General features: G+C 41.6%; 1 protein-coding gene across 1 annotated transcript; it reads left to right on the top strand.

Moving 5' to 3' along the window:
• Positions 1-27,838, top strand: RGS13 (regulator of G protein signaling 13). Its single transcript, XM_020790475.3, has 5 exons — positions 1-155; positions 4,312-4,379; positions 14,105-14,166; positions 21,781-21,947; positions 25,749-27,838. Exons 2-5 carry the CDS (start codon positions 4,315-4,317, stop codon positions 25,956-25,958), a joined length of 504 nt encoding a protein of 167 aa, XP_020646134.3. The 5' UTR covers positions 1-155; positions 4,312-4,314; the 3' UTR covers positions 25,959-27,838.

The following is a 27,838-nucleotide window of genomic DNA, read 5'->3' as shown; positions in this document are numbered from 1 at the left end:
GATCTTTGGAAGTATGCCAAACAAGTGCCATTGCTGCAACAACAACAAACTCTATTAACAGGAACCCCCCAAAATTATATGCATTTGATTTTAAACAGAAGCAAGACATTTCTTTTGCAGCCACCAAAAATACTGAAACCCTGGAGGATATTGTGGTGAGTATGCATGCTGCTTAAACTTGTCACTGGGAGTTTTAATTACTTTTTTAAAAAATGTGCTTTTTTACCGTTTCCAGCCAGACTCATCTATGTACGTGATCATCCTTCCTTCAGAATTCACCATAAACAAAATCTGTCTAGTCAATGAATTGACTAAACAAAGGTCAATCTAAAAGTGTGTCTCTCATTTTACAGGGCTTTCTGATCCAAGATTTACCTGCTTCTGCTAAAGACACTCTGATTCCTGTTGATAGTAGTTCTGTGAAAATGGTGAATTGTTTTTCTGTAACATGCTACACTGCTTTGGGGAAGGAAAGCATGTGAGCTTGAAAATAAACTTTGAAAAAATATTCTGTGGGTGGATATGACTGATCACTTGTGTACAGCTGGTTCTACCCTTTTGGTAGTGGATTGTATTTGTTTGTTTTTCCCCTTCTGGCTGCATATTTAGTTGTGGTTGGCAAATGGATGGCCATCATTTAATCTCTCAGGAACTGCATTACCTAGCTGTATGGGTGATTTAATAAAATTAGCAAATATTATGGCTCTGGTGATGTGCCGTGATATGAAAGTCCCATGTGAGATGTTTGACTTGGGATGGCCTGCTAACTGTGCATGTATGGACAACTCGATCAAATCGTGATATACATGTATACATGAACTTGTCCTTAGTGTGCACACACTTCTAGAAATGATAAGAGGAAGTGTTCAAGACATCTTGGTTTTGAAGAATGTACTTTCATAGTCCTTATTTGAGGAGGGAGAATGTAGAGCAAATGTGTTTGGTTTTATTTATTTGTGACTGGACTTCGAAGCAAAGGTGCAGCAGGACTAGTGACGCTCAGAGGAGGTTTTTTGTTGTGTCTCTGCATGAATCAGAGTGTGAGGTGGGGGTGAGATTGCCTTCTAGTCAAGAGGGACACCTCAATATAGTATAATAAATGTGTAGCCTGTATAATTAAAAATTGTAAACCGCCCGGAGAGTGCTTGTAGCGCTATGGGGCGGTATATAAGTCCAATAAATAAATAAATAAATAAATACAAAAAGGAAAACGTTGTGGCACTTTTAGATATAGTTCTAAACGGTGATGCAAAAGCAAACAGTCTTAGTGTGTTAGCAAGTAGTTTGCAGGAAGAGAACAGAAGGTTTCAAGACATGCCTCTCAGGAAACACAAAACAAATCCTTTGTTCAACAAGCTCTAAAGCCCTAGGTATTTGCTCTGATACCTTTACAGTAGTTCACAATTCATTTTCCGAGAACCAAGTCGTCTCCTTGAAAGCAGAGGTTCTCGTACAGGTACCACTGTGAGAAAGAAGTGGATTTTCCATTCATTTCAGCATAAAGCCCATAATCCAAGACTGAAGAAAATGAAAACAGGGCAGAGTTGTACATGTAAGTGCCTCAGGCCTGGGGGAAGAATTTACACTGACAGAATTTATCATAGTGAAGAAATTTAAATAAATATAAAAAAACAGGGAAAATGTAAAAAAAAAATGCATTTTCCTCATTATTGATTTCGATTTTTCTTTTCACTATGATCAGCAACTTTTCCAAAACCCAAAAGGCCCACAGAAAGCTGTTTCAGATGGGTTCAATCTCCCTTTTTTTCCCTCCTGTTTATCACAGAGGAGCATGGAACTTACTGGGATGTGCAGCCACACCTCATTTGACAAAAACAGTTTCCCTGGAAGCTGCTTCCAATCAGAGAGCACCAGCATGCTAAACTCTGCCCCGTGCCCAGAGACAAATCACAATAAAAAATAAGCCAGCCTCCAGGAGGCAACAGAAAAGTACAGAAAGGCACAGATTTGTAGCTGGACTTACTGAGACAAGCCTCATATACTATGAAGGACAGAAAACATTCACATATATTTTGGAGAATGAATGCCACATATGGGGCAGCTCTGAGACTATTCTGTTATTTTAACTTTAAGAAATGCATTCCTAACTTCATGTACACATTCAGCAGCAATATAAACAGATACTCTTCCCCTGACCTCATTAGCTCACACCCCAGCTACTGAGGGACAGAGGGAACAACATATGCTCCTTAGCAGATAGAGAATGAGCTTGCTGTATGCCATAAGACGTTGATTCTGATTCATCTAAAGATAGTCACAGCTTCCTGTTAAAGGAACCCTAAGGTTTTCAGAGGTGCAAAAAAAGTTGAGATGAAAGGAAGAGGTCTAAGCATCCCAGTGAGAACTGAATGCATTCAATAGCCCCAGAAATCTCAGCATCTTCGGAGAAAGAAACAGACAACTAGAGGAACAAAATAGAATGGAATGTCCTGGGAAAGGGCATGGCTTGTTGACTTGTTGGATGATATCAATTAGGTATGTGCACTGTCTCACACATATCTATGGAATATGCCACTCAAGAGTATTTGTATGATTTTGAAGTGGTTACATGACAGAGGGGAAAGCTGTTGTTCACACACAGGATGGACATAGCACCAGAATGGATCCTTGATATCCCATTTGGCACTTTAGGGTTAAACAAGTGATTTGAATTAGGAAGAGGAAAATCCAAAGTAACACAGTATGCTGAGCTTCTGGCACCAGAGGGGAAGAAGGATGACAGCTGAACCCTCCAATACAGCCCAAGATTGATCCTCAATCCTCCAGTCACTGGAGCTCTAAGGAGGGTTCAGACTAAGGTGACCACATGTACTATATATGCTCTTGTACCCCTCTGCCAACCATTTCACAAGCAATAGGCAGAAGTGAAAGACTTGTGTCACTGTCTAGATGATATTTTTTTTTTCATTCTAGAACTACATCATTATTTCTTCATTTCCTTTGTTTACTAAACTTTGCTGAAATATTATTATGCTATTAATTTTCTGTTGGATCCTAAAATATTATTGCGCTATTAATTTATGTTAATACTCAATTACTGCTGGGTAATTCAGTGGCTTATCTAGTATCTGGCTGTGGAGCCAGAGTTAGGTGCTTGTTTCCCCAATGTGACTTTTTGACAGGGGCTGGACTTAATGCTCATAGGGTCTCTTACAGCTCTGCAGTTCTAAGATGATGATGATGGTGATGGTGATGGTGATGGTGATGGTGATGGTGATGGTGATGGTGATGGTGATGGTGATGGTGATGGTGACGGTGATGGTGATGTAGTAAGCAGATGATACTAAGAATACTACTTTTTTTATTACATAACCAGTTAGACTTCTTATCTGAAGCTTAAGTTACTTTTTCACTCAGTCTGTGACTCAGGTTAACAAGGATGGTCAAAAAAATTAGAGCCAACACATTCTGTGAATAATCTTACAACTGCAGAGCGGGAGTGGATCCTCTGGATCATCAAGTTCAGCTCCTGTCATGGAGGCATAGCAGGGAATCGAAGCCCCGATCTCTGCAGCCAAATGCCTAAACCACTGAGCTATAGGATCCCAACCAAGCATTGTGAATATACTGACTTGAATCAAAGTGAATGTGAATTCCGCTCACATTTCCAGACGTATAATATATAAGGAACAATAATAATAATTTATGTTGATTAGGCAGCAGATTTTACTAGTATAAGAACATTAAGTTCAACAATGTACAGTATTTCATAACATGAAAGGCTAAACAAGAACACAAAAAAACCCAGTAAGAACAATAGAAGGTATATATTAAGTCCATATTTGGGCTAATACCAAAGACAATAATTCAGAATATATCCTACTGACAATGAGAGCTAGATGGGTTTTTTCCCCCACTGAAAGGTAACCTTTATTTTTATCTGTTCATAAAAATAAGCATATACAAAATTTAGCTCATTTGTGTCATTTTGTTCTGTTTGGGGTACTTCCAAGTGAGGTCTTTACTGTGTATTCTTTCGGCCTTCTTATGGTCTCTTGAGGTGGGGACTTCCTGGTGGTGACTCTTCCCCTTGCAACCTTCTCCTCCTCCTCCTCCTCCTCCTTTCTTTCTTTCTTTCTTTCTTTCTTTCTTTCTTTCTTTCTTTCTTTCTTTCTTTCTTTCTTTCTTTCTTTCTTTCTTTCTTTCTTCTTATGACAAAATAAGTCCATTAAAGAGGAGGGAAAAGGAGTAACGACCTCATGTCAACCATCTGGAAGCACCTTGAGTCTTTAACCTAATAGCGCTCCCCACCTCCAAAAATCTCAAAATTGTTTCTCTTCTTCATCCAAGGTTATGAGTCCTGGCATCTGTTGGTTTTGCAAGACGTCCAGAGATGGTGCAAACAGAACTGCTTCTAAGTAAGTACAGGCCAAAATAAAATAGATATTATCAATGCAACAAGACTATCAGCCTGTGAAAAGGGAATTTCTTCTACTTATTGAGTAAAAGCTACTCTGGAAACTTTTTTTGGCTAAGGAAAGGAGTAATAATGCTGTAAGTAAATAATTTACAAAACGTTTCCAGTTTTCTCAGAGACAGCCTCACTACCACTGTGATATGATGCCCACAAACAGGAAAATGTGAAAAGCTCTTCCACTTTTTCATCTTCTGATTCTACAGGTTTCTCATCACATCCATTTTCATATCAGGTCACCAGAACTTTTTCTTATTCTTCTACCCACATGGGAATTTGTGCCTTCTTTTCCTAAGGCACACACTTTTTGTACACATTTGACTGAATGTTTCCATATTTACACAATTATCTAAATGTATCTCAACCATTAATTGGATGGTGGTGAATAAGTAGCAACATTTTTACTGTCCAAGGGTTAAAAATAGAGATGGGCATGCCCCTCTGTTCAGAGGTTCAAATCAGTTCGTAGGTGCAGTGCCACGGATCTTGCGTTTTCCCTTCCCCCACCTCTCTGGCTGGATTCCCGCCCCCCTCACCAGCCAGCACGTGCTATTTTCCTCCTCCTCTTTGGTTGTTTGACCAATTTCCAGCAGGAGCACAGGCTTCCCTTCCCCACCTCCTCGGCTGATCACCCACTCGGACAAGGAGACAGGATAGGCAAACTTGTGCTCTTGCCAGAGACCAGTCAAACAGCCAATGAGGAGGAGGAGGAGTGTGTGTTCTGACTGGTCAGTTGGTCATTGGCTGGGGAGGTGGGGAAAGAGAACGTGTAGCATCTGTGGTGCCTTGGACACAAACCAACACAAACCTCCGAAAAAGAAAAGAAAAGAACGCTACATTCATGGATCCTTTACCCCCACCCACCTCAAAAAGAACTATCCCAGGTAAAATTAGCGATGAGTAACTCCCAGCGAAGCCAGCAGAGGAAATTAGTCATGCTTAATCTTAAGCGGAAATGATTCAGTATAAACATCTACTTAAAGATACAAAGTCCCAACTAATCAGTTGCCACAGCTTATTACAAAGAATCTCATTAAAAAGGACCAGTATTAAAAAAACGATCAAACTATCAATTTAAGCTGTATATCGTATAAAGTCAAGACATGGAAGCAACAGGAAATGTTCTGCATACTGCTTGTAGCGTTAGGACAAGCCTTTACCTCTTGTGTAAATCCTAATGTACTTTTAACCAGAGCTTGGAAGTAATGTCTTAAAAGTAAGTTTTTTTTTTCCAGAGATGTAGCCATGCATCTGAAGAAAAGGATAACAATCTGTGAAAGCTTATGTCATGTAAAACTTGATTGTCTTTGAAGTACCACAGTATACCGTGGTCTGGTTGGCTCTGTTTTCCAGTGACCGGATGACATGAGCAAGATCACAAACCAGCCCAAGCCTGCTGCATGCTCAGTCTGGAACTTTTTTTTTTTTTTTTCCCAGCAGCAGGGCTATTCCTTTTTTGGAGCTGTGCTACAGCAATCAGGACTGGATCACATGTACTTAGAAGAGTTACTTTAAAGGGTGATTGTGGTGGAATGCCCATGTCCCACCTGTCCGTCATGTGGAGCTCTAGAGCTGGAGCCTATAAGAGGACAGGAGGGCAGAGTCAGAGAGGCAGTTGGAGAGTGAAGGAGAGAAGAGGTTTTGAAAGTTTATGAGAGACATTGGAAAGTTGGTGTAGTTGGTTGATGTGTTAAAGAATAGTTAAAGGACAGAAGTATAATAAAATAGATAGAAAGTCATCAGATCTTACTCCAGTGCTTGATGTGAAGTAATACAAATAAAGACATGTGTTTAATATCCAAGTTTAATGAGTGCAACCTAATAAAACATCTATGAACCTACTTGTGTGATTCAACAACCAAATAATAAATAATCAGTTATATTTGACAACACGTGTCTATGTAACATTATTGGTAAAGTGTGGATAAAGATCCACTGGTGGCAGTTGGTGAAAGGAGAAATAAGCAAGTCATGTCCAAAGGTGAACCTGGGTTTGAGGGAAACAAACCAGGGACACTGGGGGTGCACGACAGTGATTTTAAAGACTGCCCCCTTTCCAGCATGATTCAATACTGCTGTCTGATCACACCCTTATCTCTACCTGTCAAAGAGAGTCTAAGGACTGTCTTTTACAGGCAAACATCTAAACCACAACAGATGTTGCATGAGGGGAATAGTGAGGATACAATATACTGTTACCTGCTCCTGACTTTTCCAAGTGTTCCAAAGACACTGGTAGATCTTCCAGAGACAGTACCATGCTGGTGTGGGTTCCTGTGCAGGCAAGGAGAAGATACTGGAGAGTGATGGTGTTCTGTGTAAGATCTGTTTAAAATCCTACGAAGGAGACAAATGGCAGTCAATTCCATGTAGCCCCAGAATTTTACTGCCTGGGGCAATGGATAGTTCTACTGTACATTCGGAAGCCAACTGGGCTAACTGTTGAATCTTATTTCACTGCTAAAGGGCAGGATAATAACCCTTAACAAGAAAGCCTGACTAGCAAATGCACAAAAATAAAAAATAATTTAAAAATTCTGTTGGGCAGCCTTTGACTTTGCAACAGGAATGGGACAATTGTCAGCAGCAGACTGTCACTGGTTGAAGACCACCTTTTTCATTGCAGAGTTTGACTTTATCTCATTGTATGTGAGCCAAGCACACTCTGAAATTGAAAAAGGATATATTTAATCAGTGGTAATCTGTTGCTGCTGATGATATCATTCCTGTTGCATAGGCAGAGCTGCACAGCAGGATTCTGACCAATAAATCTAGAGTGCAATGTTTTGATATAAAATATCAGCTTCAGTCATCAGCAGTAGTGATGGAAGTGTATGTTTATTTGAAGAGTCCCCATGGCTACTTCAAATAAGTAGAGTCCAAAGATGCAAGCTGCTAGATTAGTACATATCAGAAAATGAACAGCAGGTCTTTTGCAAAGTGAATAGCTCTTATTTACCCACTGAAGACCAAACTACCTTCAAATACTTGGCGTTTCAAGAGGGATAACATGCAACAATATGGTCTTTCTAGAAAAAAATCCATTTATCTTCCAGATATTGTGAGGATTAAAGCTAAGCTCAGAAAGAGAAGGGAAACCTGTGAAGAGAGGAGAGAGGATGCTATGATCTTTGCTATTGAGAACCTTCAGCATGATCAATCAGTTCTATAGGTTGGACATTTCTATGTCAAACATTAGTTACCATATCAGCTATTTTATTAACCATCGTCATTATCATAAAGGGAGCAATTTTTAAGTGCTCATCACACCTCCTATAGCTTGCAAACTTGCTTACCTTGTTTTGTGATTGTTCATTCATAGGCAAACACAGGCTTCATTTGCAAGTATGATTGCTCAGTCACAAAGTTCTGCCTGAAGAATCTGTCTGAAACACTAACAGTGAGCTCTGCCCCCAAGCTCACTTCAAGGCTTGCAACCCACCTGCCCACTCTTGTTTCTAGTGTGAGTTTTACTGGTCACCTTTGGAGCCAGTTAGGCATTTTTTGCCTACTCCTTGATTGGCTCTTGAGAGCATGTTTTTTTCACCTATCCCACAAGCATAGGGCTTAGGGCCATTAATTATGGGCAGTGTTTGTCATAAGTTACTATTGCAGGTAGTGTGGAATGTAGATGGATCTCCAAGTTCCCCTTGGAGCTCAGAGGAGGTTATAGTGCATCCGAACTCCCAGCAATGTGGATTGTGAGATTGCAGGTGGGGGTGGGGGAGGATGCACTGGGGCCACTCATGAGCCAACGGCCACCAATGGATAGAGGGCTCAAGGCCCGGGGATGATCATATTATGGCCAACAGAGGCCACACTGTCTTCAGAACCACATGACCTCACCCTACTTTGCCAGCCTCACGATGTCTCCTTTCTTTCGACTGGGCAGGTAAAACAGCCCTGCATTGGGAGTTGCGCACCTCACGGAGAGGCTGTTGCCTGCCCAGCCCGGAATAAAGAGATGAGACATGTAACATGGGGTAACTGGGCCACAATTTTATTAATTTGCATTAATATTAATTAAGTTCCCCCTTCACAAGGGGGCCTACCACAGTGGAGTTCTGGTCTGTGACCAGAGTCACTTTTGATGTTCTGGTCCAGACCCTTGCTTGTGTGAATTCCTATTCTGAAAGCGTGCTGTCCTACCTTACAGCATGCCCCCAGGGATAATGTAACTGGAATAACCTGCTTCCCCTCCCCTCAGCTAACTTCCGCTAATCCCAACCCGAGAGGAGGGGTGCTTGGCACCCCCTGCTTGCCCACTTTAGAATTCACCTGAACCTGTTCCTTATGCACTACCTGTCATGGCAACAAGGCTACAACGTATGCCCCATGCCCCCCACCATGCCAAAAATTTAGGCCTGAAGGCCCCCTTGCAGGTCCCTCAAGAAAATATCTAACCCCACGTCGGACAAATGAACATCGTCAGGCCGATACAACTTGGACCTGGGGACTCTAATAGACTGGTGTGTGATAACCAACGCTAAACCCTTTTTAATGGCTCTACCAACTTCCCTGTTCACTCCTTTTCTTACCTTATCTATATGCTTAGGGTCACAACTAACTCGCCACATGTGCCTAGGAATAATAGCTGACCAATCGATATGGGTCACCAGACAGCTGGCTGCAAAGACCTTAAGGTCTGCCAAAATCTGCAGTACCAAAGACTCGGCCGGCTTCCGAGCCAAGACATTGACACCAAGGTGGATCACCAAAATGTCTGGGACCATCTGTGGGGTATCCATGGGCACCATGTCAAAGAACCTGTTCCATAGCAGGCCTCATCATCCTCTCCAATCCAATGCAGCTACAGCATCAAGGCCCAGGTTCCAACTGGTCTGACTGGCGTACTTCGCAGCCCAAAACAGGTAACTGTGCCCAAATAACAGAACACGAACACGGGCCAAAATTCTCTGAGGGCCTGTAATGAAAAATATTCCAAATGAAAGACAGCAGCACCTAGAATTGTAGCAAGGGGTGCACATAATCATGATACCTGCATGAAGCTCACCTTCCAACCTTCTTAATATCCTCCTGTCCGTAGCCCAAAGCTGCCACTGTAGATGCTGCCCCTATACGAAAGGAGTGCATCCCAAAGTCCCACCCTTTTATCCCAGCCTTGCATTAGGCCTGAAAGGTGACTTTCCAAAATTGATACTTTGTGAGGAGCGATTTATCCTCATGCTGCAGAAAAACGCCATCGTCAACCCCTGTAAGCTGCAAATAATTTCATGTAGCATTTACGGGGCAGATTTCCGTTATACAACACTGCCCAAGCACAACAAATTTTCCCTTTCCCTGTTGATCAGTTTTTGATCTGCATAAATGAATCACTAACTGACTTTCCAATAACAGCATGCCCTTCCTCTGCAAAGAGGATAGGGATTTGTCAGTTTTTGCGGCAGCAAACAACTCGCTTACTCTAAGGGCTCCAAAGAACGTGATAAGCATTGAACAGGCCAGCCTCAAAGTGATTCCTACAAACTAAAGGCTTGCCAAACTTGCTAAGATGACTGAGGAAAATGGCGTACGAGCATCCTTCACACTCCCACGCTCCCTACCCCAACCCTCTTATCAATTTCTTTATGTGAAAATCCACAGAGTACCTCTGCACCTCTGAACTTTAGCATAAAATGCCAGAGCAGACATACGCCCCTGGATTGACTGAGGTACTAACCCTTTGCGGTGCAAGTTCACCGTAAATTGTATCATATGGTCATCCATTGGCAGTCAATCCTCCCAAAGTCCCTTTTTCTCTCAAAAAGAGAAGAACTTGGTACAAGCTGCTGCATAACTACGCTTCATGCTAAGAGCTACCACTAGACTCATTGCTCTATGTGCCTCAGCCCACCACGATTCCATACCTCAATCAGCAGCATGTCCGGTTGACCCTGTGACCCTGGTGCCAACACCCTGAACCGGTCCATCTGTTGATGGGACAGGGCATCAGCTATGGCATTGTCAATACCCAGAACATGAAGGGCCTGAAAAACTATATTTAACTGTAAACAATGCAGCACCATAGCCCTAACCAGCTTCATTATCCTCCCTCACCTAGATGTCAGTGAATTAACTATGTGGAACACCACCTGGTTGTTGCACCAGAAAGTGACCACTGAGTTGGCCCACTGCTCACCCCATAACCACAAGGCCCTTACAATTGGAAACAGTTCCAAGAAAGTGAGATCCCTGGTAATGCCTAGCATGTACTGGCACACCAGTGCCCTCTGAAAAAGGTACCATAACCCAGTGATCCCGCAGCATCTGTTTGTACTTGAAAATCTGAACCTAACCTGACTTTGTCCCTCCAAAAGGAAGTTCCACTCAAACCCTGGAGGAATATAATAATAGTGACAAGGAACGGAGCTGGGCTTCCAGAGTGGAGCTCCAGCCTGTTATTGAAATGGGATACCTGTTGTTCTTTTGGGGGAGGATTTTGAGAGGGAGTAATTGGAAATAGTTATGGACCATCCCCCCCATCCCCCTTTATTGATGAAACTTTATTTATTTATTTGGCTTTCTTTCTTTGGCAAGGGGAGGGAGCCTTTGCAGGCTTCTCTCTAGAATTTTTTATATATAAAACTCTAGAGAGAAGCCTGCGAAGGCTCTCTCCCCTTGTCAAAGAAAGAAAGCCAAACCCCACTGGGGCTGATCCGATGCCCAGCCGCTGCTCTCCGTCACTCCTCTTTGTGCAACCATGTGGTCAAAACCGAAACTGCCTGGTCCTCACAGCACTGCCAATCGTCCCTACAAATCCAAAGCAGCGAAGAGGCCGGCGGTGGGCTGGGAAGCCTTCTTAAGGCTTCTGATCTCACCCTACTTTGCTAGCCTCGCGATGTCTCCTCTCTTCCGGCCGGGCGAGTAAAATAGCCCTGCATCAGAAGCTGCGCACCTCACAGAGAGGTCGATACCAAACAAAGAATGGAGTGGAGTCCCCTCATGTGGAGCTTTGCTTGCATTCCAGAGATACAAAAGCCCCATGGAAAAAACATGGAGGAATTCAAACACAAATATACTGTAACCTGATATGTATCTTGTACAGAAAGTGAGCATTTGCTTGCTAACAATCACTACAACAATCACCTTAGGCTCAGGGACTTCACTAGAATAAACTAAAAATTATCCAAGGCAAATATCAGAGATTATTATAATTTAACAAGGCTATAAATCCCTGCACACAGCTGTTGTACTAGAGGCAGGTTTATATTGGAGGCAATCTTTTATTGGAGCTCTGCATCTCAAAGCTAATTTTGCTTTTAATCAAGACTGGATTATAATTTAATGTTATAATGATTAAATGGCTTTAGTGTGCATTTGGGAACTGCTGTAAGGCCAAGAGTGAAGACACGGAAAACCACTTCTGAGTTCTGAGGCCAAGTTTGGGCAACCCATGATAGCTAATCCCTTCCATTTCCTTAATATAAAACATACAGTTGTTTCACTCCTCTCTTCATTGCGTCAGTAAACATAACTAGTAAATAATAATACATGTAAGTCAGTGGTTGTTTTGTAAAGCAATGGTCAGATTCATGTTTGTCAGGTTCCAGCAATGCAACAAGAATGATATCATTGTCAGCAGCATACTGGCATTGATTAAAAATTCTTTTTTTAAAACTTTTTTTAAAAAAACTTTGGGATCCTTGTGACTTCATCTAATTGCATGCAAGCTATGTGCAGTCAGAATTTTTTAAAAAATGAAGTTTTCAATCAGTAACAATCTGCCACTTACAGTTGTGTATTGGCTCTGTGAAATCTTAATTGTGGGGTTCCACGGGGCTTAATTATCTCCCCAATGATGTTTAATATCTACATAAGGCCACTGAGTCAGGTCATCAGGGGGTGTGGGGCTTCATGTCATCAGTATGCTGATGACACCCAGCTCTACATCTCCTTTTCTTCAACAACAGTGGATGCTGTTTCGTCCCTTCAGCGCTGCCTGGAGGCTGTATTGAAATGGATGCTGGTAAATTGTCTGAGGCTGAACCCGGACAAGATGGAGGTCCTGAGGGTGGGTGGCCCCAATGTCAGTGGTTTGGGGAACTCCCTCTCCTTTAAGGGGTGACTCTCACCACAAAGAATTTTGTTTGCAGTCTGGGGGCCCATCTTGACCCAGCGCTTACCATAGAGACTCAGGTAGTATCAGGGGTTCGTAACGCCTATTTCCATCTTCAGCAGATTGTGCAGCTGCATTCCTATCTTTATGTGGGGGCCCTCACCACTCTGGTCCATGCGCTTGTAATCTTGAGATTAGACTGCTGTAATGCACTCTATGTGGGGCTACCTTTGAGATTGATGTAGAAGCTTCAAATGGTGCAGAATGCGGTGGCCAGACTTTTTATTGGGGTGAGAAAACATCAACATATCTCCCCTACTCTGGCTGCCCTGTATTGGCTGCCCATTAATTTCTGCACTGATTTCAAAGTGTTAACGATTATTTATAAAGCCCTAAATGGTTTACGGCCTCAATATCTGGCGGAACACCTCCTCCCACCTAGATCTACATGAATCACTCACTTTAGTAAAGATGAGCAGCTGAGGGGCCTAATGCTGAGGGAGGCCCGAAGAGAAAGAACAAGAAAGTGGGCCTTCTCAGCAGTGGCCCCTTGCCTCTGGAACAATCTCCCCCCAGAAACATGTCTGGCTCCCTTGCTGGGTGTTTTTAAGAGCCAACTCAAGACCTGACTCTTTAGGCAGGTCAAACTAGGGTGGTTTATATGGAGATCTGCAGGGCTGGACCTATCAATGCATAAAACAGCCACCTCAAATGGCAGGAAGGTATGGGAGAAGAGACCTGTATGTAATAGCCATTGCCCTGCCTCATTTGAACTGACTGCTGACTTCAGGTAGGGTTGAGGATCCTGTCCCACTGCCTGTATTGAAGGAAGACTCAACTGATTGGTATATTTGAGTTTTATTCATGGAATCGAAGGGTACACCATCTCATACTTTATCTCATTCAGTTAAATGCCTTGGTTTGGCTCTAGTTATCTGATGTATTCTTTTCAATATAAATCAGGTCAGATCCAACTTATGATGACCCTTTACAGGGCTTTCTAGGTGTATGTAGAAGTAGTTTACCATTCCTTCTTCTGGGACAGCATACTTTGCCCAAGAGCACCTACAAAATGCAGTGGGCAACTGAATTCCCAGCTCCTGACTCTGCCACCAGACACTCATTGAGTATCCAGCTATGTGCAATTATGTACCATAAAGCCACTTCTGACTTATGGTGACCCCTACCAGGATTTTCTAGGTATACCACATGCAGACATGGTTTACCAGTTCCTTCCCTTGTAGCACCCTAGGACTATGCAGTTTGCTATACTGGCCAACTCTTCTCTCAGGAGAAGCAATGGGGAATCAGACTCCCAACCTCTAGCTCCACAGCCAGGTAGCCCAACTCACTGAGCTATCCATCCAAAGGGGGTCCTTTTAAGCATAGTTGAACTTCATTTCTTTTTATACCCCCCCTTTTTTCCAGAAAGGCCACCGTTGCTTGTACATAGTTCATAGGTGGCCTCCTACCTAGGCAATTCATAATTATGCCCCAATGGTCCTTGTGATGTACAGGACACTGCAACATAGGACATCCCTTGCCCCAGACTTTCTGATTTTGGTTGTGAAGTTACTAGTCATTCTAAACTCAGGTGCTTTTATTTCTCACAGAGTAAGCTTAAAGGAAGCGCTACAGTGGTCTCAGTCCTTTGAAAAGCTAATGGCTACCAAATGTGAGTAGTTATATATTTACCTATCACAGCACTAAAGCAGTGCAAGATTTGATATGTTGTTAACTGGATATATGGCGAAAGGACAGAAGGATATGTTTGACAGTGAAATATTCTGTTCTGTGAGATGAAATAACCTACATGCATGCAGATTATCATATATAACAGCAAAACAAGAACTGTCTAAAGAAGCCCATTAATATGTACAATATACTCAATCTCCACTCCTCTTTTTGAGGTGGAAGAATTCATAGGACTTCCACAATCAGTATCAGGATGACAATAGGCAAACATAGGTGAATATAATGATTTGGATGAATGTCATCTGGATTTCCAGCACTAAATGACTGAAGATGATGTATGTTAATACTGGAGACACTCGAGGCTGGTGATTCTGATGTTACTAAGGTGACGAGTCCACTCTGGATTTTAGTTCTAACTTTGCTATGCATGTTGAATCTTTTCAGGGGAATATGATTTGAAAGCTAAAGTTCAGGCTAAAATCCTGAGCTGAATCACTTCCTCACTGATAGTGCCACCAACCTCTGCTGTCTGGTGAAATGGGTTGTAGAAGTATCAAGAGCTTGTCTCTATGGAGATATTGTGTTGATTTTCCCTTTGTCTTTCCATATCTTATTGCTTACAGAAAGGAATATTCCTTTCATGCCACTCCAACTTACATCAGCCCCAACCAGCATGGCCTATGGTCAAAGATAATGAAAGTTCCCAAGTTTTAGTTTAAAGAAATGTGTGGACCTATTTCACCTTATTAAATGCCATCCAGGCATGACATGAAGCCGCTGCTCATACTCGATTAATAGTATTGGCCCTACCATTAGACAAGTGAGAAAGCTACCTTCGGCAGTAGATACTGAGTGTTATGAAAGAGAACCACAGTGTTTCAAGAGCCATCAAACCAAGCACCCACAGTCTGGTTCTGATATGTGGATGACACCTTTGCAATTTGGAGTCACGGTGAAGAAAAACTGGAAGAATTTCTCAACCATCTCAACAGCATCCACCCAAATATACAATTCACCATGGAAAAAGAAACAGAGGGCCAACTCCCGTTCTTAGATGTCATGGTCCTACGCAAAACTGACCTCCGACTGGGACACAAGGTCTACAGAAAACCCACCCACACAGACCGATACCTACACAAAAACTCCAGCCACCACCCACAGCAAAAAAAGAGGCATAATCAAAACACTGGTAAAAGGTAAAGGTAAAGGTTCCCATTGACAATTTTTGTCCAGTCGTGTCCGACTTTAGGGGGCGGCGCTCATCCCGCTCTTCAAACCATAGAGCCAGCGTTTGTCCAAAGACAATCTTTCCGTGGTCACATGGTCAGTGTGATTTAGACACGGAACGCTGTTTACCTTCCCACCGAGATGGTACCTATTTATCTACTCGCATTTGCATGCTTTCGAACCGCTAGGTTGGCGGGAGCTGGGACAAGCAATGGGCGCTCACTCCATTGCGTGGATTCGATCTTACGACTGCTTGGTCTTCTGACCCTGCAGCACAGGCTTCTGCGGTTTAGCCCACAGCGCCACCACGTCCCCTCTAAACACTAGTAGACCCATGCAAATCGGAACTGCGAAGCTCTGTTTCTCAGCACTGAACTCAACCATCTGAATTGGGCCCTACAGGCAAATGGCTACTCCAAAACTGAAATCACAAGAGCTATCAAACCAAGTAAACAACATCAAAATGAAGAAGAAAACCAGCCACCCACAAATAAAGTATTTCTGTCATACATCAAAGGGGAAACTTTTGAAAAAACACAACCTACAAACAGTATTCAAGACCACCACAAAAATACAACAAATGTTACGGTCAGCAAAGGACAGAAGGGGCCCTCTCACCACTGCAGGAGTATACCGGATACCTTGCAGTTGTGGCCAGGTATATATTGGAACCACAAAATGAAGCATCAACACCAGAATCAAAGAACATGAGAGACACTGTAGACTAAAACAACCGGAAAAATCTGCACTAGCTGAACATGCCCTAAAACAAACTGGACATGAAATTCTATTCCAAAATACTGAAATACTGGACAACACCAGCAATCATTATGTCAGACTGCACAGGGAAGCCATTGAAATCCACAAGCACCAGCAGAACTTCAACAAAAAAAGAGAAAAGTGTGAAGCTCAACAAAACTTGGCTCCCAGCTCTCAAAAATACAGTGTGCAAAAGGTCAACAAACTCTACCCAGCCACAAGGACAGGGGATCACTACACACAAAAGACCAGCTAATGACACCCATCAACCACAGGAACAGATAATCTCTTCTCCTTAGCACAACAATACACCCACAACAATGCACACTAATCACCCATCTACAGAAAAAGACGAAAGCCTATCTCATAGCCATAAATACTGCACTCCCAAAGCCTACTACACCAGAGCACAGAGTGCTGTCCTCTGAAGATGCCGGCCACAGAGACTGGCGAAACGTCAGGAAGAACAACCTTCAGAACACGGCCAAAGAGCCTGAAAAACCCACAACAACCAAGAATATCTCTCATTCATTCATTCATGTCATTATTTGCTGTTTCTCCTTCAGGCAGAGAAATGTAAAATGTAATTGTACATTACACAGAAATGAGGAATGCAAAGCACATTTGCCAACCAATTAACAATTCTATCTCCTTGCAACTGCAGGATCATGGGATTTTATCACTGAGAGTGAAGCACAATTTTTCTAAAACCTATTTTGAATGTTGTAGGCACAGCAATACTTGAACAGAGCTTGGAAAGTAATGAAAAAAAATTGTTATGGTTATCATTCGAAACTTCCAAAGAAGTTAGTTATTCATATAGGTACATGTTAAGGGAGTGTGCGTCTGTGTCTTTATCTTGTCTCTTGCAGAGTAAAGCGCAGATAAACAAACACAACAGCTTCTTCTTTCCAGCAGTGTATTTACAAAATATATACAGGATATACATACATACAGCACTTCAGTGGCTCAGTATTCAAACCAGCAGCATGACATGCAGACATCAGTATACAGGAGAAGAGAAAGACTGTACAGTGTTCATTTCTTATATACAATTCTGGTATCAGTCTGGTCCAATCCCGTCTGAGGTGACCTCATGCACACAGGTGTGGCAATCTTCATATTGCAGTGGATTGCATCAGCCAGGGATGAAGGAATGATGTCATCTTATTCTTGTTCTGCACACACACATATTATGTTCAGGCTATATAAAAATTATATACCTTAACACTCCTCCTAATTTTTAAATTGCCTGAACCCATTACACATTCCCAATACATCTATACACATTTCATGCTTTTGAGCACACAACGGTTTAGTCAATATATCTGCAAAATTTTCTTCAGTTTTGCAATATTCTAATTCAATTAGTTTTCCTTTTACAGCTTCCCTTACGTTATGATATTTAATATCAACATGTTTGCTCCTGTTTTTTACTCTATCTGTTTTGGCCATTTGTATACAAGTGGTATTATCTTCCATTACTTTTATTGCATTATCTGTTTTACAAAGTCTTTTGTTAATTGTTTGTACCAAATTAATTCAGAGCATAAATCTGACAATGCAGCAAACTCTGCTTCAGAAGTTGAGATTGCTACGGAATTTTGCTTTCGTGATTTCCAACCAACTATATTACTTCCAAATTTTATGACAAATCCAGTCATAGATTTTCTGTCTTTTTCATCGTTGGCCCAGTCACTATCCACATAAGCTGACAGTTTTAAATTTTTTGATGGTTGCAAAGTTAGATGATAATTATATGTTCCCTTTAGGTATCTAAAAATCCTTTTAAATCCTTGCCAGTGTTTTTCACTAGGTTTTTCTATATATCTACTGAGTATGTTTACTGATGCCGCTATGTCCGGGCGCGTCCAGTTCGCTAGGTACATTAGTCTCCCTATTGCTGAGTGATATAATTCTTTGTTTTCAAAATCTTTACTTATTTCATCTTCCTTTTGAAAATCCACTGTCATGGGAGTACTCACATTCTTGCACTCTCCCATACAATATTTTTCTAACATTTGTTTTATTTTGTGTTCTTGACTTAATTCAAGTCCATGTTCTGTTTTCTTTATTTGTACACCCACTTACTACTTATTACCTTATGCTCTGCTGGTAGTTTGGTTTCAGTGAACACTTGATGTTCCTCCATGGACTTCATCTCCTCCTCCATGGCCTCTAACCACTTATTCTTCTCATAATCAGGAAGCTTCAAAACATCTTTATAGTTTCTGGGCTCAATATAAACATTATACACTGTAATACCACCCACTCCATATCTATTGGGTGGCACACCTTTATTTGCCCTCTGGGACCTTCTGGGACCATGTGTATTTGTGTGTGTTTCTATCTGACTACTTGTGTGTGCTTCCTCCTCTTCGTGTTCTTCCTCATCACTACCTTCTTTTTCTTCTTGATCATCTGTAGTAGCTCCTCCTTCTTCATCACCAGCACAGGACTCCACGCCTTGCTTATGTGTTCCTGTCTGTCTTAATTGACTTTTTCTTTCGTGTAGAGGGATGTATAACTGTGAGTTTGCGTGTACTTGGTCCCAGTTTTCCCCTTCATTAAAACTGGCTGACCTAGAGATTATCACACTTCTATCCCCATCAAAAAAACGGTATGCCTTTGAATTGGGTTCATACCCCACAAATGTCATTTTTCTTGTTTTATTTTTACCTTTTCTTCTGAGTTGTTTCGGGATATGCACCCATGCCGTGCATCCAAACACCCTCAAATATTTTAAACATGGTTTCTTACCGTATAACATGAAATATGGTGTGTCATCTATCGAGGAAGAATAAATTCTGTTAATCAAAAAGTTAGAAGTTAGTATCGCTTCACTCCACAGACCGTGACGCAACCCAGAGTCTGCCAACAATGCATTTTTCATCTCTTGTAACACTCTGTTCCGTCTCTCAGCAACACCATTCTGAAATGGGCTATATGGGCTCGTTTTTCTATGTCTAATTCCCAGACTTTCTAACCATCTTTGAAACCTAGTGTTTGTAAACTCCGTACCTCGATCCGTTTGCAACTGCGCCACCTTGTGGCCAAATCTCCTCTCTACTGAAAACAACCATTTTCTAAATGTTTCAAAAACTTCTGTTTTAGATTTTAGTGTATAACAGTAAGAAAACCTTGTAAAATCATCCACTAGAACCATTGCATATTTCGCTCCTCCTAATGATGGAGGAAATGGTCCCATTAAATCTGCATGAACTAATTCAAATGGCCTGGTTGTGACTCTGTCACTTTTTCTCCCTTTTGGGGCCACATTCGTTTTGCTTCTTTTACAGACATCACAGTCCAAGTAATTTTTGCATTCCTTTATGTTTATATCCCTGGCAAAATGTTCCATTTTCTGTAATGATCTAAAATTTACATGACCCAGCCTCCTATGCAATAAATGTATACAGTTATCATGTTGTGGTTTGTTTGTATGTATCATATGTGCACTTTCATGTGTCTGGCTCTTTAACATGTACAGATTGTTTTCTTGCTTCACTTTTGCAACTATTTTACCATTTTTCTTAATTATACACTCCTGTTTCTCAAAAGTGACAGTGAACCCTTGCTCAGCCAACGCTGATACACTTATTATATTAAACGACAATTCAGGAGCGTAAAATACCCCACTTATCTCAGTTTTCAACGAAGGAATGTAAACAGTTCCTTGTCCTTCGATGGCCGTCTCTTGTGAATTTGCCATCATCACACTTCTGAGGCTGGTTTCATCTAAAAGACAAAACAAATCTCTGTTATTAGTCAAGTGCCCTACGGCGCCAGAATCGATCAGCCACTCCACTGCTTTTGTCTTGCTGTGAACCTTGTCCCTCGTTCCTCTGGTAACCAAGGAGACCGGCCTCATGTCGTCTCTTTGTTGAAACCGTTTGGAGACTTTCTTTCTACAGTCTCTGTTGCTTGGAAGACTTCCGCTTTTGTCACAGTTCCGTTGCAGGTGATTGGTGGATCCGCAGAGGAAACAGGCTTTCGTCATCATCACTCTTCCTCTTTGCTCTCCGTCCGTCCGCCTCCTGGGCACGCTGCCATCAGAGTATCTCTGTCTCTCGTGGTCAGCACGCACGTGGCTTGCTTTTTTGTTCAGCATTCTTTGTTTTAAATGCTGTTCCTCCTGCAGAATTCGGTTCGTCACATACTCTTCTGAAAGCTCCGTTTCTGGCATGCTTTCCAAACTTGTTACCAGCATGGAGTAATCATCATTCAGAGAACTTAGCAAAATATACACGCGCTGTTCCTGAGGGAAGACAACATTCATTAATTGCAGTTGATTAAACATGTCCTTCATATTCTTTAAGTGTTCCGAAGCACACTCATCCAGTTTCATCCTGCATTGGAACAACCTCCTGGTAAGGGAAATCCTTGTGCCTGTCGTCTCCCTCTGATAAATGCCTTTTAGTTTATCCCAAACTGCTTTTGCTGTTGTCAGTCCTTGAATGTGGGTCAGAAGTGAATCTTCAATGGCCAAAATGATCGTGGCTAAAGCTCTCTCATGCTCTGCCTCTTCCTCCTCACTGGGCTGCGCTGGGGGGGCTCTAACATAACGCCACAGAGATTCCTTTCTCAACAACATCTCGGCTTTAACTGCCCACGTTCTATAATTATTTTCATTCAGTCTATTTATGGCCAGGCCACCTATATTTCCTCCCGTGCTGTATGCCATCCTTGCAGCTCTCTGTATCCTTCCCTTCCCTGGGTTTACAGACGAACTGGTTTCTGACTCACTATCACTGCTGCTTAGGCTCTCCTCCTCTTTCATTTACTCACCACCTCCCGTTTGCAGCGCAGCGGAATGTTGCTGGGCGCATAACCTCTGTTAAGGGAGTGTGCGTCTGTGTCTTTATCTTGTCTCTTGCAGAGTAAAGCGCAGATAAACGAACACAACAGCTTCTTCTTTCCAGCAGTGTATTTACAAAATATATACAGGATATACATACATACAGCACTTCAGTGGCTCAGTATTCAATCCAGCAGCATGACATGCAGACATCAGTATACAGGAGAAGAGAAAGACTGTACAGTGTTCATTTCTTATATACAATTCTGGTATCAGTCTGGTCCAATCCCGTCTGAGGTGACCTCATGCACACAGGTGTGGCAATCTTCATATTGCAGTGGATTGCATCAGCCAGGGATGAAGGAATGATGTCATCTTATTCTTGTTCTGCACACACACATATTATGTTCAGGCTATATAAAAATTATATACCTTAACAGTACATTTGAAAGGTATTCTGTTACTTTCCTGATTCTCAAAAGTAACTAACATTGCTGTATTAACAATTTTTTTAAAAAAATCTGAGTGTTTTTCTTTCTGCAACACAAACCACAGCATGAGCTAGCATTTGACCCTTGTGATGATTCTACTATTTAGAATGCCCACACTTAACATAATTAAAATTAAAACTTAAGAGTTAGGCTGTGAAAGGCAGTGACTGTGTCCCTTGTTAATTTACAATTGCAAAGGAATCTAGTTATACTTGCATTACCAAAAAAGGGACTTAATTGCAAATAACACATAAGAAGCTTAAACTTTGTAGCTAGTTATTTCAAAACTCTGCATCTGACTTACCTGTCTGATTTTCAGATGGACCAGTCATCTACCAGTCCTACCTGAAGACTGAATACAGTGATGAGAACATTGACTTCTGGTTTGCTTGTGAAAAGTATAAGAAAATTGCCTCACAGAGGAAAAGAATTTTGGTGGCACAGAAACTTTTCAAAGAGTATATCAAGCCGCAGGCTCCAAGACAGGTACATTTAATGTGCTGGAGAGGAACACAGAAGGTCTGGGTTGTGTGTTTTGTTTTGTTTGTGTGTATGTGTGTGTTTGTTTGAGATGAATGTCTTTATGTTGTATTTACAGTAATATAAAAAGATGAAGCTGTGCAGTTGTTCCATAACAATCCCAACACATCTCTGCAGCCACTTCAGAATGAAAAGATGCAAATCTCATTGTCATCAAAGCACAGGCCAAAGCTTAGGCTTCTCCTGTAACATCCATTTCTGTCATTACAGAGAAGTCATAGTCTCTCAGAGGTTGTATTTCTCTGTCCTGTTCTTCTGATAGAGTTGGCCCACCCATTAGGCAGAATGAGGTGGCTGCCTCAGATTGTGGACGTTGGGCGGTGCTATTGGCATGATGAGTGAAGAGAGATTTTGTCACAGTCCCCTCCTGGCTCTATGGCTTGGAAATGGGGATGATCACCGCACCTTAAAGTCGGACATGACTGGACTAAATGTCAAGGGGAACCTTTATCTTTACCTTTTCTGGGGGCACCCTGTGACTGTGCAGCTTGCCAAAAGCCACACAGGCTGGCTTTTGTCCCTGAAGGCATAGTGGGGAATTGAACTCCCAACATCTGGCTCTGCAGACAGATACCTAATTCACTGAGAGAAAGCCCAGGTAGAATCACTCCATTTTCTAATCTGTGCAGGCAAAGTGGATTTCTCTTCCAAAAAAGAATTCATTTCCTCCATTTTATCTGAGCAGAAATCATAAGAACCCCATCAGACTTAGACCAAGACACTTTGCTGCCTGAGGCAGTGCAGGAAAAGATGTCCCTCACCTGCTCATCTGCTCAAATCAAAGTGCATTGTTTCAAAGCCAGCCAAGTTATTTTGCCACCCAAGGCAATAATCCCATAATCCTTATCCTTGGCAGTAAAATACAATTGAAAAGTACAGCACTAATAATTTGCTGACTTTTCATATGACTCTGAATCTGTTGTCTGAGTTGATTGCCTAATATTAGAGATGGCCTTTGAAATAAGCTCTCCCTAGTTGGTAGATTTTTAACATACATGCCTGCTGAAGAATACTGTGTGTTGAGTGGGAGGAAGCTGATGTGTTTCCAAATCAGATCTACTCTTGGATTAGCATGCCTCACTGAGATCTTTATTCGTGATTATGCCACTGCTCTTTGAGAAAGTGAACTCCCCACTTGGAAGAGAAAAGGCAGATCATTCTGGAATGAGGAGAAACATATCCAAAAGCTGCACAACCTTGGAAATGTGACAGTCTTGTTCTGCTGGATCATGCAAGGTCATTTTTCTCAAAAGGGAGTCATTGCTGCCTTTTGCTTCCCAGCATCTGGGTTCCATAACTCTCTGAAGCAATTTTATACGGAACTAGGCCAACCAAAAACATGTAAGTCATTTCTCTTGAGGTCAACTCTGTCATTAGATAGAGTGAATCAGCAAATTCACACAGCGGACACAGTGGGGGCGGGGAAGGACAAGGAATGATGGTCATGTACTGAGACATGTGCCATGCAATGTGTCATCTGATTCCACTGTCATTCCGACTGGCTTCTGCAACCCAACTGAGGAAGGGTGCAATTTCTGCCCATGCTTCAAGGACCAACATCTTTTGTGCCAGCTCTGCTTCTACCGCAAGAGATGCAATATTGGCAACTTCTATAAAAGCTGAGAGTGCTGTCCCAGAACAATGGGTGTAGAAAGTTCTGAAAGCTTTTACCACATGATATGTTACTTTCATCTTGTCAATATCTCAAAGGAAATTAACTTTGAAATGAACCTTTAATCTACAATAATTAGAAGTCATTGAACCCTCCCATTCATTCTAGTTGACAAGGGCTCAATAAAACTCTCATTCTCTTCATAAGGAAACTCTGGGATTGTTTATAGTTCAGCCGTGGGATGACAGCTGGTGTAGAGACTTACATAACAGTCACCACTCAGTGAGACTGGTAAATTTCAACTACTGCCAGCTGTGTTAAGCATGACAAATGAGAGGTTTTCCCTCCTACAATGCTTATATTACAATTTTTCACACCATCAATAGATAAATAGGATTTCCCTTCTGCATAATCTTTGACATGTCATCACTTCCAAATGTATCTATAAGTACAGCTAAGGAATGGGGCTAAAGTTCCTAAAGGGACTTCATAAGGAAACATGAAGCAACAGAATCCCAATTATCAGTATGATCAATTATGAAAATCCTTGTAATGTATTACACGGTTACGTTCAAGTTCATAGTTTTAATAAAACTCAAGTATCATTTCATTTTAAGTCATTAAAGTTTCGTGTAGCCCTACCTACACCACCTACCTATTCACTGATTTTGCAGCCAACCACCCAACTGCTGAAATAATTTGAACTAGTAAGAACAGAAGACAAGCCCTCGTAGAAAATCCCATGTTGTTGGAATTTTGTTTTGTACAATGAAACAACTACTTTATGAAAAATGAGAGAGATGGAGGCAGAGAGGAGAAAAGGACAAGTTGTATCCATCATAACTTTTCTTGAGGAATTTGAGGAATCTATTTGAATGATGAAGAATAGGCTATTCTGTGTATACATTAGTGCATGTACATAAAGAAAAAGGGCAGGGAAACATATTGGCCAAATTTCAGTTTAGAAAGAGCCCTAGGGGCTGAAGGGTGGACCAAACCAAAAGTGGCCAGTGCCACATGCAGTCATTGCCAATGTGGGCATGTGCCCACCAAGCATGTCAAGCACAGCTCATACATTTCTACTTAGGAATAAGGACTTGTCTACAGAGGTGCATTTGAGCAGGCTAGTGCAAATTAAATAGGGTTTGAGAATACATTAAATAAGGTTCCTTAAAGACAGGTAGAGATGTGGTGCTTGCATCTGAATGGTATACACCTCTCAAATGACCCTATCTGGTTTCATTAAGAAAGCAAAACAAAAGGACAAAAAATCTCTATACCCACTCCTGTCTGCTCCCACTTCTGGAAGGAAGATTTCAGTATTTTTAAAGTGATATAGATGTCAGCACTGCCCCAATTAGTTTTTTTTAAAAAAAATCTTTCCTTTCTCTTCTCCATCCAGCCTCTAAGAAAAGTCAAATGAAAGGGGGAAAAATCTCTGTCCTTGCCCCCTCCTGTTTCCTCCTGTGTCAGAAAGTTTTCAATTTACGGTAAAAAAAATCTAAGTGATGTAGCATATCAGAGCTATCCTAATACAGTTTAAAAAAAAAAAAAACTTTCTCTGCCTCTTCATTGAGCAATACCATGAAGTGGCAAAGCTGTCTTCTTAGGTCACTCAACAATATGGGAAATGGAGAGGGAAAGGCAAATGTAAAGCTACAGGCTCTGCTTGGGTTTGTTTCCCTCAACTGCATGTGCTGGAAATGAACCAAAATGGAGTGACCCTACCCACATTCAAAAGCAGTAGCCCCTGACAGAGACCCAGAAAGGTACAGGTAGGAATGCTTTGAGGATGGACTGGTTGCCTCCAGCAATTATGTCATCTGATCACTGGAAGAAGGAGCAAACCAGCCTGTCCTCACAGCACATCAAACAGTGGAAAAATCCCCCTCTGATCACACCCAATGTCTAGTGCATCCATTACTGTGCTTTAGAGATACGTACTTTCACTCTATGTCTGTGTCAGCTCATAACCTACAAAATGGAGATTAAAATGCTGCAACAATGTGACTGTTTCCACCTTAACTTATTTTCTGTTTCTCACTAAAGCATATGACCTTGTTCTACTCTCTTGCTTCTTACAATTTTAATGGAAAAGATGTTAACACACCTTATTGAAAACTATTTTTTTCTAGATTAACATTGACAGTCCTGCAAGACAACGTATTATCACAAACCTCCAAGACCCAACTCAATCCTGTTTTGATGAAGCCCAGAAGATTGTTTACATGCATATGGAACGGGATTCATACCCCAGGTTTCTTGGATCAGAAATCTATAAAAACCTGGTCCTTAGTCTTTCAAGTAGAAAAGAACCTTTGGAATCCTTAAGAGAGAGGCAATGAGAATGTGGAAGTGTTACCACCTAATTTTGAAGCTGAGCAAACAAATCAAGACATGAAGGCATGAGGATTATGCATACAAAACAGATCACTGTATCTTGGCTTCACAATTCTTGCCACTTAGGGTGGGAACATGAAGGTTAAAGTGAAGCATAAAAATCAAATGCAAAAAGAAACATTAACACGAGCTTTAACTGGTTGTTTTTTTTTAACAATCAGTTTGTATTTTATTTTTGAACTTTTAAATCACTATAGGTCCAGTGGTTCATCCAGCTGAGTCAAAGCACTAGAACTTGGAAACTTTATTTTTCAGACTGCAAAGAATCCTCCATTCATCATGCTTAGTAGCCATGCTGACTAAGGAATATTGTAAATAGTGATGGTGGTGGTGGCAGCGGCAGCAGTAGCAGCAGTAGTAACAAGAACAACGACAACTTTTATAAACTCTGCAGCCTTGCACCTTCTTTGCTCTGGTCTAGAGTCTGATCTTGTACAGAATAAATTAACAAGATCTCTGTTTTTGAGTTTATACTGGATTCTGGAGTAGCTGTCCCTCCAATATTCACATTATAGAGAATGGGAGGGGCAGAAAGGGTCCAATCCATTTGCCCTTTTTGTAGTGGCTTGCCACCTGACTGCAAGTTGTATGATGGGGAAATGATTTAGCTATGCAAGAGTGGAGCAACCTTGAATCTAGAAAAAATAGCTTTAAAAAAAAAGAATAACAAAAACAATAAAGAATACAGTCCCATGCCCACCTACTCCAAAATTACACTGGGTTCAACTGAGCTTACTTCCACTTAAGCATATGTAGGGTCACGGCTCTATAGTGCATTTACAACATCTCTGAAATCATGTCCTATGGGCTTCAGGGCAGATCAAATGTCCTCTGAGGCCAGGGACAGACACTTCCAACAGTGAATAAGGGGAGATGAGCTTGAATCTCCTCTCCCTATATCAGCATCAAGAGCCACAACTCTTGCCTTGCTAAAGTTGGGAATAGAAAAAGGAAAACAGTGATGGATCAGGGGTGTGGCTCTGATTGCATAATATCATAGAATCATAGAATAATTGAATTGAAAGAAGCTTATAAGGCCATTGAGCCCAACCCCCTGCTCACTACAGGAATCCAAATCAAAGCAGATCTGACAAATAGTTGTTCTATTTTCTCTTGAATGCCTTCAGTGTTGGAGCTCTCACCACCTCCTGAGGTAATTGGTTCTATTGTTGTACTGCTCTAACAGTTAGGATGTTTTTCCTGATAGCCAGCTGAAATCTGATTTCTTGACCTCCTTGAGCCCATTATTACCTGTCTTGCACTCTGGAGTGATGAAGAACAGATCTTGCCGCTTCTCTGTATGCCTATCCCTCAAGTATTTGAAAAGTGCTATTAGATCTCCACTCAGTTTTCTTTTCTCAAGGCTAAAAACATGACCAGTTCTTTCTGTCTTTCCTCATAAGGCTTGGTTTCCAGTTCACTGTCATCCTTGTTGGCTTCCTCTGAACTTTTTACAGTTTGTTGGCATCCTTCTTGAAGTACAGTGTCCAGAGATGGGCACAGTACTCTAGATGAGGCCTAGCCAGTGCTGAATAGAGGGCAACTAGTACTTCATGGGATTTGGAGACTATATTTCTGTCCTAAAATAGCATTTGCCTTTTTTTTTTTTGTTTTTTTGTTTGTTTGTTTGTTTTGGTAGCCATATTACACTGTTAGCTCACATTCAGCTTGTGGTCTTCAATAGTTCCAAGATCCTTCTCACTCATAGTATTACTGAGCCATGTATCCCCCAACTTGTAATTGTGTGTTTGGTTTTTTTCCCCCAAGTGTAGAACATGTCCCTATTAAATTTCATTCAGCCCAGTGCTTGAGCCTATCAAGATCT

This window comes from Pogona vitticeps, chromosome 4, assembly GCF_051106095.1.
Source record: "Pogona vitticeps strain Pit_001003342236 chromosome 4, PviZW2.1, whole genome shotgun sequence".
In the NCBI taxonomy this organism is placed as follows: domain Eukaryota; kingdom Metazoa; phylum Chordata; class Lepidosauria; order Squamata; family Agamidae; genus Pogona; species Pogona vitticeps.
Note: the sequence above shows the minus strand (reverse complement) of the source record. Positions and strands in the feature narration are given on the sequence as shown.